This window comes from Bos taurus, chromosome 24 (genome assembly GCF_002263795.3).
Source record: "Bos taurus isolate L1 Dominette 01449 registration number 42190680 breed Hereford chromosome 24, ARS-UCD2.0, whole genome shotgun sequence".
Classification (NCBI taxonomy): Eukaryota; Metazoa; Chordata; class Mammalia; order Artiodactyla; family Bovidae; genus Bos; species Bos taurus.
The window spans coordinates 37,523,214-37,538,006 of NC_037351.1; the positions used below are offsets into that span (position 1 = coordinate 37,523,214).

At 47.8% G+C, this 14,793-nt stretch overlaps 1 protein-coding gene across 6 annotated transcripts in view; it reads left to right on the top strand.

Annotated features, from left to right (window-relative positions):
- TGIF1 (TGFB induced factor homeobox 1) overlaps nt 1–11,997 on the top strand; it is a 33,121-nt gene extending 21,124 nt beyond the window's left edge. Inside the window, exons 1-4 of one of the 6 annotated variants that reach the window (XM_059880786.1) lie at nt 4,040–4,373; nt 4,544–5,611; nt 9,718–9,944; nt 10,923–11,997. In XM_059880786.1, coding sequence (XP_059736769.1) covers nt 9,762–9,944; nt 10,923–11,498 — 759 coding nt within the window. In that variant the 5' untranslated portion in view covers nt 4,040–4,373; nt 4,544–5,611; nt 9,718–9,761 and the 3' untranslated portion in view covers nt 11,499–11,997. Of the gene's footprint in view, nt 1–3,470; nt 3,511–4,039; nt 4,374–4,543; nt 5,612–9,369; nt 9,459–9,717; nt 9,945–10,922 lie in introns of those variants that run through there. The other 5 variants (XM_059880785.1, XM_015460088.2, NM_001128499.1 and 2 more) reach the window with 5 other exon arrangements.
- Nucleotides 11,998–14,793: the final 2,796 nt, after the last annotated feature.

A 14,793-nucleotide genomic window follows, 5' to 3' on the forward strand; every position in this document is an offset into this window, starting at 1 on the left:
CATTTCCTTCTCCAATGCATGAAAGTGAAAAGTGAAAGTGAAGTCGCTCAGTCATGTCCGACTCTCAGCGACCCCATGACTGCAGCCCACCAGGCTCCTCCATCCATGGGATTCTCCAGGCAAGAGTACTGAAGTAGGGTGCCATTGCCTTCTCCGTACTTGGTTTTATACCTTTTAGCTTTGTTATGTTTGGATGTGCTATCTTGACTTTAGGGAAAAAATCATAATTATCTACCTTATTAAATGAGAATTAAATGAGGTCATTTAAATTAAGTGTTTCTTAAACTGTAAAGCACAATACTACACTTGGTCTTAGCCAAAAGGGCAGAGAAGCGATGGGGTCACAGAGTTGGACAGGACTGAGCAGCTGAACTGAACTGAAGGCACAATATAGAAACACGATGTTGAGAATAGAGAGGTTAAAAAGAAAAAAGAAAAAAAGTAAAAAAAAAAAGAGAGTAGAGAGGTTAAAGGCTGTGCTCAACAATGATCTTTTTTTCTTTGTCCTGATGAGTTCAAATCCCCTCTAGGTAAAAAAAAAAAAAAAAAAAGGCCTGTGGCTGCAGAGGTAAAAAGCGGGGCTGGGAAGAGGAATGCAGGCTTGGAGAAAAGTGATTACTAACAGAAGTAGTAGCACAAGTTAACTATTCAGGTAACCGAGGGGAGGAGAGTTATCCTGATAAGGCTGATAGAATCACCACACTGATGGGTTGTGGGTCCTTGAAAAGACAATGGGTGGCTTCTCCTTGAGCAGCCCAAGACCCTCTGACCTGAGATGTGAAGAGATGATTATAGAACCCTTATGTGGAGCCCAGCAGTCTGCGTATTTTATTCAAAAAAAAAAAAAAAATCTGTCCTCTAGTGAGGAGACTCAAAAGGGATCCAGTGACTGTGAGTCATCCTTCCTCCAAGGACAGTGCTGGGTGGAATCAGGCTTTATTATCCAATCACTTGATGGACCAAGTATCAAAATAATAACACAGAATGTATTGATACACTTCCCTGGCTTATTTGCCTTTCCAAGTTTCATTTTTGAGTTTTTGCCTTTGAAGAGTTTGCAGCTGTGAAAAGTAACTGAAGTCTATGTCTTTTCTTGGCCTTGAGGCAGCCTGGGAAGATAAGACACCACATGGACCTGTGTGTGCTTGGAGGGGGAAAAAAATAATGGTGTAAAACGTCATCAAGTATCTCCTCTTTCTTCACTCAGGCAGCTTTCCAATATAATTAATATTCACATGAAGTCAGCAAATAATATGTAGTCAATGTGAATCCACATTTTTCCCCCCAAACAGGGGAAAGAATCTTTAAAAGTCACTGGATCAGCCCTGCCGGGTACGTGAAGGGACTCACAGAGCCAGAACTGAAACTTGTTTTTCCACCTTGAGAGAAGCAAATAAACAAAAATATCCTAAGCAATTGCTGGTTCCTCAAGCCCACTTTGTGGGGCTGTCTTCTTGGCCTGTGTCACGCAGACTCCAGGCACTTTCTTCCAGAATGCCCCAAAATTTCAAATCTAAAGACAAGTTTGGGACAGGCTCTGGTGTGGGGGGGCGGGCGGGGGTGTTTGTGCCGTGTATCACCCAGAAGGGTCCCCGGGTTCCTCTCAGGGGCATCTTGCCAGCTTTAGTGACTGCTTCGATGTGATTCGCTCGAGGAAAAAGGTGAGCATTGCCCGGATCAAGCCGTACTTACAGCGAGAGAGGAAATTTTGACTTTTTCCTCCTCCTCGCAGTTTAAAAGAGACTGTTAATCCTCTGCGCCGCTCCCCACTTCCCCTGCAAAGTTGGTTTTCTAGCTGTGAACTCCGTTCCCATCTCGGTTGCCTGCGAATCGCCGTCAGGAGCTAAGCTGACTTGGCCGGAGAAAAGGACACCTTTGTGCACAGAAGGAGAGCCCCCGCGTGGCCGAGCGGAGGCACGCGGAAGGAGGAGATGTTTCGGGTGCGCGCCGAGGCCGGCGGCCGGGGGAGGGCGAGGCCCACCCGGAGGCAGAGTGTTTCGTGGAGCCGCTTCGAAAGCGGCCGAGGCAGTCGGAACGGCTTTCGAAGTCAGCAAACAAAGCGTCTCCGCAGTAACGGCCCGGCTCCTGCCACTCAGGCGGCGGCGGCGCAGCGTAGGCGCCCGGCTCCTCCTCCCGCGCCCCTCCCCCTCCCCCCCCCCTCCCCGCCCAGCTCCCCGTCCCCAACGGCCGCGAGCCGCCAATCCCGGCGACCGGCCGTCCTTCAAACGCCTGGAGCGCCCCGGACCCGGACCCGGCGGCCCCCTACCCGCCCCGCGTCGGTGCTGCGCGTGGGCGCAGCCGCTGATTCGTCTCCAGCCGGGCAGGGAAGAACCCGCAAGGGGCAGGGGAGCCTCCGGGTTGGTGGTTTCCCCCCAGGCCTCGGTTCCCCGCTCGGCCGTTTCAGACGCGTGTTCACTTAGGTGTGGAGCCGTCGGCACACCGCTGGGGGAGGGAGGGGAATCGAAAGGTTGCCGCCTTTTTAGAGTGACGCTGTTCTCCTTGTTTATTCATCTTCAGTCCTGTAATTGGAAGAAAAAAAACAACACGCAAGCTTTGTAAACTCTGGCCTTAAGCCACTCGGGGGGTGGGGTGGAGTGGGTGGGTGCCTTGTTTTGGGAGGGTGAGTGCGTGGGAGGCTGGTTTTAATTTTCAGTGTAATGCGACAACAGAGGCTCCAAAGTTTTAGTCAGTCATGGTTTGGCCGCCTTATTTCTTCTTGGGTTGAACCTTATTTCCACAGAACTTCTGCCGGTTCTTCATCGAGGTTACAAAACAAAGACAGTGCAGAGCACAAGCTGGTGGCAGACTCGGGCGCTGACGTCTCTACCGGGCTTATTTACTTTTTTTTTTTTAATGATGGGGAAAGTCTTAGTGTGGCATGTGACAGTTCGTTGACTTCAAAACAACGGGACAGACACGCAAAAACTACACCCAGAGGAGAGGGCGGGGAGGGGGCTGCATTTCTTGAAATCAGCCTAAAGCATCTGGACTTTTAAAATGGGTAATTTCATCCAGGAACTCCCGCTGGAGCCCGCCTAACTCTCAACCAAAATAAACCAACAGGAACATGTGTTTACTTAATAGTTTCTGTTTGAAATACCGGGGCGTGGGGGTGGTGGGGGAAAAGGGGTCCCCTAGCAGGATGTTCAGTCCTGAGTAGACCGTTTACCGAAACAGACGAGGGGGTCCGGGGATGGGGTGTCAGGCCGAGTCTCAGGCGGGGCGGGCGCGCGTCCGGGCCATCTCCAGGCACCGACTTTTAAAGAGCATGTGAGCATGACAAGTGTCTGTCCGCAACATGTCAGATTTCGAAACTGCTTTGCAATCCAGTCCGGAACTCGCAGCTTTAGCCGGGGGCAACAGACTTTCGCCTAGGGTGTCTGGGTCTCATCCTCCCCCCATCGCCCCGCCCGCCCCCCACTGTTGCTTTGGGAGGAAGAGCCCCGGGAGAAGAACAGTGCGTCGCTCCGCGCCCGCGCGTGTCAATGGCAGCAGCGCGTCCTGGAAGAAGTTGGTTCTTTTCCCGAATACTTTTCCTGCGCAGCCCCGCCCCTTGAATCAGCAGCGGCTGTGTACTCCTGCGGCCTGAGTTGGGCCGGTGGAGTTGAGGCAGCTGTCAAAATCGAAAGGGAAGGCTTTTTCTTCCCTGGGGTGGAGGAGGGAACGGCATTTTTTCCCCCCCATCTGTTGCAATTTCCTAACCAAACGCACCCTCGCCAGACCCTGGAAGAAAGGCCCAAGGGAGCAACTCAGGGCGCTTGGCTGGTGTCGCCGCCGCCAAGCCGGGGATGCGGGCGGCGGACGCGCGGCGGGGATAAGGGATCGCGTTCCTGAGCCCGGCCGTCCCCATGAGGGACCGGTGACAGCCGCCCCGGGGGCGCGGGGTGAAGCGGCGCGGCCCGGGCGGTCAGAGCGGTCCTAGGCTGTTGGAAGGTGCGGGGGAGGGGCGGAGGAGCGGTGGGGCGGGCGGGGGACGGGGCGGGCGGCTGGGGGCGGAGGCAGGACCTCCGGTACCTTCCCTCCTTGCCTCGCTCACTCTGACAGCGCCGAGGTGCGCCGAGCAGGAGCCGCGAACAAAGGAACGGAGTGGGGAGGGGAGCGAGTTGGGCGAGGGAGCGTCCCCGGCCCGCTGCCAGAAGATCCCGGCGGGAGGAAGCCCGAGTGTCACTTGAATTCCGCCCGAGGAGCGGGCGCCTGGGATTCGAGCGCCGCCGTGTTTAGCAATAACGGCTGGAGCGCGTCCTCCAAGTTACGGGAGAGTCGGCCGGGAAGGAGGACGACCGCTCGGCCCCTCCGTCCCCGTTCCTGGTCCCTCGAGACCCTCGCTGTAGCCTGGCACTGGCCGGGGAGCTCCAGAATGAAAAGCAAGAAAGGTAAGGCTTGCGGGCGGCGCGCGCCCTGGGCGCGGGTCCCGGGGCAACGTGCTCGCCGGGCGGCGCGGGTGACTCGGACTTTTCCGCCCCGGGGGGCTCGCAGGCCTGAGCCGCGGCCGTCCTCTTTGTGGAAGCTGCGTCTGGAACGGCCGTTTCTGTTTTCCTTCCAGACACAACACGAGGGGCTGTTGTGGGGAGACGGGCCTTTCCACGCTGCTGGCACGTTGTCAAGAAGCACGCTCCGCGCCTTGTTTGTGCGCCTCCAAGTTTCATTGTCTCCAAACCGACACCCCACGCTCCGCCGAGCCGCCGCGTGGCTTCTCGCGGGCGGGGGAGTGGGGTCCCGAGTCGGGGGATACCCCCGTCCCGCTTTCCTCCGTCGGGACCCGGGGTGGCCCGGTCCGCGGGGTTGTGGCGCTTTGTCTGAAAGTTGGGCTCCGGGGCTCCCCACTCGCTCCCGGCGGAGTCCGGGCACGACTTCTCCCGGGATGGGGCGTTTTCACCCTCGGAGGAACGCGACTCTGGACCCCAGATCGCCCCCGGGGGTCGGTCCCTTTGGAAAGTTATATTTTCCAGAATTCCTAGCCTCACAAAAGTTTTCCCACGATGAATCTGGGGCAAGAGGAAGAGTTAGGACTGAAGGCGTGCAGTGAGAACGAGTCCAAGTGTGACATGCAAAGAGCGAGCCTGTCATTGTTTCCACCAGGCCTTCTGGAAGCTTTACAACTGAAACTTGCCGTCAGTCTGGTTTTAAAAACAAAATACACAGAAAGAAAGAGAGAAAAAAAAAAAAAAAACCACCACCACCACGAAAGGTCAAAGAATGTTAACTCCCTTTTGAAGTTAACTTTTGAGTCCCGGGCAGGGAGGCACCCCGAACGTTCCGTCGTGGGCCGGAGTTGGCTTTTCTGTTGTGATTTATGTCGAGTGGTTCAAAACAGAAGTTAATCGCCGGGGGAAGCCAGCGCAGGGGGTGGCGGGGGTTGTGCTGCGCATGCCCAGACTGGCTCCTGCTCCACGTTCTTCCAGACTTGTCCGGCGAATACGGTTCAGACTCAAGTTAGAGCCGGGCAGCCCCGGACCGAAACCGTGTGTCCTCGGCCACGTTTTCACTTTGGACTTACGTTCGATTGACTCCGGGCCGGTGACTCAAACACGCGGAGCCCCGCACATCTCGCTATGCGGGCGGGAGTCAAACTCAACGTTCCCCGCGGAGGTGGGGGGCATTGGTAGTTGAGGTTGTACCAACTCCCCGCGTCCCCTCGCCAGGGACCTGGGGGGATCAGAAATTTGGATGTTTAACTGGACTGGGCGAGAAAACGCGCACAGGGGGCGTCGGGGGCGTCGGTATCGTGTCAGTTCAGAGAGGACTGACAGGTTCAGACCGTCCCCGGGAGGGAGGCGTTCCCTCCCTCGTGGTGAACTGCCGGGGATAAGTTGGGGGAAAGTGTGTTTCTGATGGGTCCCCCTAGGGGTGCGAGAGCAGGGGTTGCCTTGCCCCATTGTTCGGTTCTGGCGGGGGCGGCAGTGATGATCCTCCCCGGCTACCCCCGGGCTCTGGGGCATCCCCTCCCCACCGTGCCTCCCGTTCCGCTTCCCTCGAAGCCCCCCTCCCTCAGCCGGGGCCCAGCAGGAACCCGCCGGTCCCTGGGGAATCTCCGGGGAGCGCTGCCCCGGGGCGCGCGGTCCTCTCGCCGCGCGCCGACTCATGGAAACAATGGAAGGTGACGTGTTGGAGGGGAAACTTCGCCGACTGGTTCAGAGCCCGTGCGGGGGCTGCAGAGGCTGCCGAGGTGGCCCGGCTTTCTTTCCCTTTTTAGGTTTTTCTGGCAAATCCTCCGCGGGTGGGCAGGCCCCTCCGGACGTTAAGATTCACGGCCCGGTTTCTAGTTTCTTCTTGTAATCTGAAACTCCTAGGCCTGGGCGAGCTCTCTCGCTTGTGAGCTCAGAGGGGCGACTCCGGCGGGGGCCGCTGAACTGGCGGAACAAAAGCCTGCGGGCCGGCGGGGGTTAGGCTCCTCCCTCGGCTCGTTCCGCCCTGCCTGCCCCCGCCCCGGCCTCCGGCCACCTGGGGGCCCCGCGCCCAGCGGCCTCCGCTGGGGCTCCGGAAGAGACCTGGCCCCGCCGGGTTCGCCGAGTCCGACTATTGTCTGTCTTACGAAAAGTCTGTGAAACTCTTTTCAAGTTTTGTTGAAAATAAAAGCACTTTTAAAAAAGTCAATCGTGGAGCCGGGGGGTTGGTTAAGACTGGTTAGTGATAATAGTGTCCCGCCTTAGAAAACTGAGGATGCCAAAAAGATCTCCCCAAGTGATTTTCAAACGAGCAGAAGACTTGTTGAGGAAAATCCCCTAAGTGTCTTTGCTCCCGGCTCCTGACGGGATGGGCTCCTTGGATCTGGTGTCCGGGATGTTAAGTAGGGTTCCTGTCGCTTCTCCCGAGATGTTAAGATCCGGAAACTTGTTAGGTTTGCTTTTTCCTAATAGTACACTTATAAGATCCCTCTGGTTATTCTTATTCCGAGATCCCTTTCTAGCCTCTTCCAGATTTTTTTTTTTAAGTCCAAATTCACAACCACTATCTCTGACCCTTCCCCGTGCTCTGCCGCTCTCTCTGTTCCTATTCGGGGGGAGGGGCGGGGGGAGTGCTTTTTAGGGTTGTGGGATCCATAGGCCATCTTGTGGCTTTCTAAACAACATTTCCTTGTATGTGGATGGAGTAAGAGGCTTGTGATCCCCGCTTCCCGCCCAGGTCCCCCCACCCCCTCATCGCCACATTTTTTAAAGCATGAGCAGAGCAAGACGTTTGGAAACAAGTCGTAACCGGGAAAGCGTTCAAAAGCTCTTTTACAATAGGAAATGAGTAACGTGGAAAAGTCTTTTTGTTTTTCCAAGTTGAGCCACAATCCGGAGGGAGAGTTTTAATGGAAACAGCCCTGACAGCAGCAAACGTAGTTTGCTGTAGTGAAATACCAGCTGGGGCAGCCGAGGGACTGAAGTCTTAACTTCCTGTTCCTTCAGCTTTGTTAAGACGTCCGGAGGCCTGGCACTCATTGATTTGAGTGAACTGAGAGCACAGTAAAGTCACTGCAGTTTGGTATTGCTTAACTGGTATCTACCTTCTGTCACTCGCCTGTTTTGAGAGTGGCGGCTTCTTGTCAAACCAAGTAAGCAGATCAAAGGATACACTTTAGGGGTTTTTTGTTTGTTTCAAACTACTTGTGATTATCAGTTTACAGTTGGGAATTCACTGTTCAGTGTGCAGATTTTCACACTGTTTTTAAGAAGTTAAAAAGTTGAGGGGGGTGGGTTGGGGGGTAGTAATAGCCTTAGGAAGAAGATCTGGCTTTTCAGACTTTTTGATAAGTTTAAATAAATAGCTTTATTCAAATTAGTGTTAGTCATTCAGTTATTTGATACGATTTTTAAAAGTTAAGATTTTTTTTTTTAATCAGAGCAGTTGTAAAGCAGGAATATTTATAATTTCTTAAGGATTTCTTGGTCAATACTTCTTCACCCAAATTTTAACATGGGTTTTAAAAGGTTTTCATCTGCTCAACAGTGAAAGCACTTTCAGTTTTAAATGTGTCTCCCTTTTTTGAAACTTTTTTTTTTAAGCAGTTTATTGAAGTCTTCTGGGGAAAGACATCAGACACGTGGCAGCGGTTAAAATTTAGGATTCCGGGGCCTTTTACTGATGGCTGTTGGTTCATGAAGTCTTGAGCTGAAGTGAATTTGCAAGATCATCCTCCTCTTTTGTTAGAACTTGCTTTACTTTTGAAGTTTCTGCGTTTTCTGCGGATACTCCCTCCGGCACCTTCTGCCCCCTGCCGTCCAAAACTGAAAATGTGTCAGCAAGTACAGTTAGATTCAGTTAACTGGTGGGCTCTCTCATCCATCAAATGCTTTGAAAGGAAGGGTTTTGGGGAAAGTTCCTTTAAAAGCCATTGAATGGTTTATCACTCTGAGGAATATTCTGTTTTTATTTCCTACCAAGTAAACTACTTGAGGTTCTGTCAACAATGTTAATGAGAATTTTTTACATTTCATGCTACTTTAATTTCTTTTACATAGAAATACTGGTTTTTAGAGCATACTGTAGTATGCTTTAAAAACAAGATTTCATTTCTTTAGTCAGAGTAGCCTTTTATAGTTTTGAAAGGGGGAAAGTTAAAGTTCAAAATTTGGGGCAGTCTCTTGGTTAAGACTCCAAGCTTGCAATGCAGGGGGTTCAGCTTCTGTCCGTGGTCGGGGAACTAAGATACCATATGCCTCGAGGCAGGGCCAGGAAAAAAAAAAAGTCTGAGTTATCTTTAAATGTCTAAAAGGGCCAAATTTGAATTTTTGTGGAACCCAGTCTATGTGTGATTTAAATATTCTCTATGGTGTGTGAATTTTTAAAATTTCTGGTAGGATTAAAGTGCTTGTAAACAAGAGTTTCCTGTGGTAGTTGCATATTCAAGTTTTCTTTGTCATGTAATGATTTAAAGCCGAATCCTGCTTATTCATATGTAGTATTCTAGGTTCAGATTAGGCTGGCAATTGAAATTTATAGAAATTTAAACATTTACTCAGTATTAGACATCTTTTGAGGTCTCTTTTGAGGCCTTACATAAGTACTAAAAGTAGAAAAAGCTTTTTATGCAATGAAACTTATCAGTGGTTGTTTGTATTTAATAAAAAGTGACTAGTGCTGTCCATTAAAAGTAGGTGTCAAGTTTTGAATAAAAGGAAGTAGCAGTGAAAAGGAAAAGGAACTGGCAGAAGATTCTGGCATGCATTTTATCTTTCAAATACTAACTGGGTTAAAAGTGTAATTTTCCTTCCTTATATCAGTGGGAAAAAAATCTTCCAGTTTATTTCAAAACCTTCAGTGGAAGAGGGAGGAAGAACAGCGCTTGAAACATGCATTAAGATACTGGCTGACTTGTTTTTCCCAGTTAGCAATGACCTCACCAAGGAGGTTGTCAGACACATCCCGTCTGCTGTGCCACCTTTCCTGTTTCACACGTGGCACGCTATTCGCCTTGGGTGCAGCTTTGTCTCGTTTGCTGGATTAGACTTTTCTGAGCTTCATTCAAAAGGAATGTGAGTCGTTGAGTCCTATAGGAAAGTGGGTACAAAAGGGAATCTGACCATGGGCTGGGGATCTGGAATATGCTGCGAGTCGAATTACCCTGCAGATTTCAGATGAGCTCTGGTGTTCGGGACAAAGAAACACCGGTGCTTCCCTGGGCTCTCAGAAGTTGAGAAAATGCGGTTGTGCTGAGTGTTTAAAAGAGGTGAGCTTTGCAGTAGGTGCTCTGCTGATAGAAGCAGCTGACAGCAGGCCTTTGTCCTGTCCTAGGTGTTGTGGCCGCGTCTGGCAGTGAGACTGAAGATGATGACAGCATGGACAGTCCCCTGGACCTCTCCTCTTCTGCTGGCTCAGGCAAGAGAAGGCGGAGGGGCAACCTGCCCAAGGAATCCGTTCAGATTCTCCGCGATTGGCTGTATGAACACCGATACAATGCCTACCCCTCAGAGCAAGAAAAAGCGTTACTGTCCCAGCAAACACACTTATCTACACTACAGGTAAGAGGAAGGCATTCCCAGGGGTGGTGGGTACCCCCTCCCCCCGCCCCAGAATCACTTTACAGCATTCCTATATAGCAAGTCATAAACTGCCTCCTCACTCAAAGTGGGGGGAGGCATATCTTTTTCTTGTAAAGTTTATAGTGCTAACAGCTAATAACTGTTAGCTATCTAGAGAAACAGAAACACTTGACAGTCATCTGTCAAACAGCATTTCCTTTAACGCCTAAAAGAGCCTTCCTTTATGCACCAAACATAAAAAGGAGGTTAAATCTTACTCTATTGCCCAGGAAACTGGTTTGATATTTAAACAAGGACAGCCTTAAGTGAGGTAATTCATGTCCTGTCTGTTGACATAGTCATTTGAACTGGGAAAAAAATCAGTAACTGGGAGGAGTGGCTCTTTTCATACAGGAAGGTTTTCCTGTAGTTGATTAACTTCAATGCTGGGCAGTAGATAATAGGTTAATATGGGGAGAGTTAAAAGGTAAACTTCCCTCTCTAAAATCATTTTCAGACATTTGAGAACGTATATCTTTTTTTTTTTTTTTGGTGCTGAAAGGGTTTAAGGATGATGAGAAGCCAAAAGGGGAATTTGTATTAGAAAAGGAGGTAGTTTATGACAGGAAGCACCTCTCCTTTCTTGGCTGGGCTCAAAATACCTTGAAATAAATTTGTAGGTTCCTATAAGCCTTTTCATGCCTTCTTTAACGCAAAGAGAGAGACCAGTTAGGCATCCCCCAAGAAGGTTCTGGGTAAAATAATCCGCCTGCCAATGCAGGTGACTTGGGTTTGATCCCTGGAGGAGGAAATGGCAACCCACTCCAGAAGAATTCCACGGACAGAGGAGCCTGGTGGGCTACAGTCCATGGGGTCGCAGAGAGCTGGACACTACTGAGTGATTCAGCAATAAGAAGGAGGTTCTCAGGCGTGTTGGCAGAGTGTTAACATGTCTAAAACATCCCTGTACAATTTCAGGTCTGTAACTGGTTTATCAACGCCCGGCGCAGGCTTCTCCCCGACATGCTGAGAAAAGATGGCAAAGATCCAAATCGGTTCACAATTTCCCGCCGTGGGGCCAAGATGACTGAAGCCAGCTCTGTGGAGTCAGCAGTGAGCATTAGGAACCTCATGCCAGCTCTAGAGGAGAGCCCGTTTCACTCCTGTACAGCTGGGCCCAACCCAGCCCTGGGGAGGCCACTGTCTCCTAAGCCGTCCTCCCCAGGATCCATTTTGGCTCGTCCATCAGTGATCTGTCATACCACCGTGACTGCGTTAAAAGATGTGCCTTTCTCTCTCTGCCAGTCAGTTGGTGTGGGACAAAACACAGATATACAGCAGATGGCCAACAGCAGCTTTACAGACACCTCCCTCATGTACGCAGAGGACTCCTGTAAATCTGGACCAAGTGCAAACACACAGAGTGGTCTTTTCAACACTCCTCCCCCTACTCCACCGGACCTCAACCAAGATTTCAGTGGCTTTCAGCTTCTGGTAGATGTTGCACTCAAACAGGCTGCAGAGATGGAGCTTCAGGCAAAACTTATGGCTTAACCCCCCTTTTTTTTCCCAAGCAAAACAGTTCTCAAAAAAAATGTTAATGATTGCTGGGATGATAGCAAAAGATGAATTTGCATTATTTTATATATTTTTTTATTAATATTTGCACATGGGATTGCTAAAATGAAGCTTCCTGTTACTGAAATGTTGTCAGTGGAATACAGTCATTCCAAGAACTATAAACTCAGAGCTACTGTAGAAACAAAGGGTTTTCTTTTTTTAATGTTTCTTGGTAGATTATTCATAATGTGAGATGGTTCCCAAGATCATGTGATTTTTTTTTTTCCCCCCCTTCCCTTCCCTTTTTTTTTGTTGGTGTTTTTTTCAGACTGTGCAATACTTAGAGAACCTATAGCATCTTCTCATTCCCATGTGGAACAGGATGCCCACATACTGTCTAATTAATAAATTTTCAATTGTTTTTTCAAATAAGTATGAATCTAGTTGATTGATGCATTTTTTTCATGACATAATAAAGTATTTTCTTTAAAAATTCCTGTAATACAGAGTATTTTGTTGAGGGAGGCACTTCTTAAAAATGAGTAGGAATATAGCACCCCAGTGAGCAGGAAGTTGGGGGTAGGGTGGAGTGTGAGTTGGGGGGGGTGTCACTAACTCTTTGAACAACTGTGGACAAGCCAGTCTGTATAAACAGGATGTGTGATATTTACTCTTGATAGGAGGCATAGCAGGCCCTTAAATCTTTACTTAAAACTGCATGACAAATTGAAATGAATCATTTCCATCGGTGTTTAGCTAACCAAAAATCCCTTGGTGGTCTAGACTGCATATTTTAAGCTGTGACCCATGTTGAAAAGGAAAGTCTCGAAGCATCAGATTGCGGCCTAAGTTTTCAGAAGTAAACAAAAACCCAAGCAGTTCTTAGTATTGCCTCTGGCATGTTACCTTCTAAAATAATTTTTGTTCAGTGGTCCAGTTAGGTAAGGCCTTTACGTTTAAAATCATTTTTCAAAGCACTGTCTAAAATGGTTAAAACAGCAGAGTTGTATCTCCCACAACTCTGTCAGTTTATTAGGTTGCCAAATAATTGTTAATTTATTAGGTTTCTTTTCTAAGTCATGGTTTGTGAAAAGTGGTGCCGACACAAGTGGAGTTTGTTGGAATAGGCAATTCTTTATGAAGCCAGGATGGCTAGAAGGGGATTGGTGGTGTTCCTTTCCCTTACATGGTTGAGCAGGTTTGTCACATGCCACAAAACCATTCTTTGTAGTCATGCTTAGTATGAAGTTTCTTTGTTATTATAGTTATGTTCTTTCCAGCCCTGCCCCAGCTATGAATTGTCCAAGTTTGAGGGAGCATTAGAGCTTCAGTATTGTTTAAAGAATGTAGAAAAATTCTTGCAAACTCAAGTTTGTCTAATTTTGAAATTCTGTGTAGAAGGTCCCTACAGTAAAAAGAGCTAAACTCTTTTCTAAGTGGAAGAGAAAAACTGATGAGGACAATTAAGAGCTGAAAGAAAAACAAGGGAGGAGAAGGCAGATGCTGTAGTCTGAGAGGGAGGCAATAATGAAGGGCATGTCAGTCTGACGTGGCCTAGGCCCACCTCAGAGTCGTAGAAATAGACAAAACCAAAAATAAAATATATAAAAGGAACAAGGTAAACAAAAATGAAATAAACCACAGGCAATTAAGAATCATTACTGGCTTTAATAGCTAGATCAAAGGCTGGAATTCTTTGAGTGTGGATAAGGGAGGCCAGCAAATCCTGAAAGGCTTCCCTTGATAAGACATTTCATTAATCATACAGTGGGGGGAGCAGGAGGAAGCAGTCATATGATTTAGAAGAAAAATAAACGTCAAGGGTCAAATGAAACCCAAACATTAAAAACAGAAAAATCACCCCAAATAGATCCAGGTGGATAAATAACTGGTATATAATAAACATTAACTGGATAAGTACATGTAATAAAATATTCAAGTTGGAGACAAATAGAAATAATTTTTATGCTTAGTATCTGGTATATCTTTTCTCGTTTATTTTTAATTTGTGTTTAAAGCTCATCTCTTTAAGAATAGAATGTATTTGGGTCTTTTAATTTAGCCTAACAATCTCTGCCTTTTACTTTGTGTGTTTGGTTGATTTATATTTAATATAATTATTGATATGTTTGGGTTGAGTTTACCATTTGGATTTTTTTTTTTCCCCTCCCCCTGTTCCTCTTTTCCTGCCTTTTTTGGGGTTAGTTGAATATTTTACATATTTTGTTGTAAGTTTCCTATTCTCTTTCAAACTATATTGTTTTTAATGGTTGTTCTTACAGGATTACAATATACATCTTTGATTTATCACAATCAACTTAGAATTAATATTACACAACCTTATACAAAATATGGGAGAAGGCAATGGTACCCCACTCCAGTACTCTTGCCTGGAAAATCCCATGGACAGAGGAGCCTGGTAGGCTGCAGTCCATGGGGTCACTAATAGTCGGACGTGACTGAGCGACTTCACTTTCACTTTTCACTTTCATGCATTGGAGAAGGAAATGGCAACCCACTCCAGTGTTCTTGCCTGGAGAATCCCAGGGACGAGGGAGCCTGCTGGGCTGCCATCTATGGGGTCGCACAGAGTCGGACACGACTGAAGTGACTTAGCAGCAGCAGCAGCATACAAAATGTAGAAACTTGGAACAGTATAGTTCCATTTACTCTCTTCTTTTTTTGTTGTTTTTTATATATATTTTAGCTATAACTGATAAATCCAATAGTATGTCATAATTTTTGTTTGAAACAGGACTATTTTTTTTTTTTTTTTCAAAAAATAAAAGAGAATGTATACAGTCATACTTTAGAGATATTGTGGGTTTGGTTCCAGACCTCCACAATGACGTGAATAGCACAAAATGAGTCACACAAATTTTTTGGTTTCCCAATCCATATAGAAGTTATGTTTATACTGTATTCTATTAAGTGTATAGAATCATTAATCCAATAAAAATATATATAACTTAATTTAAGAATACTTTATTAGCTAAGAAGTAACTAACCATCATCTCAGCTTTCAGCAACTCATAATCATTTTACAACATTTAATAACATCAAAGATCACTGAGGAAATTCCCTGGTGGTCCACTGGTTAGGACTCTGTTTTCGCTGCCAAGGGCATGGATTTGATCCCTGGTTGGGGAATGAAAATCCCATAAGCTGCAGAGGTGCAGCCAAAGGCAGAAGTAAAAAAGATCAATGATTACAGATCACTATAACAAATATGATACAAATGAAATAATTTGAACTACTGTGAGAATTACCAAAAGGTAGCACAGAGACA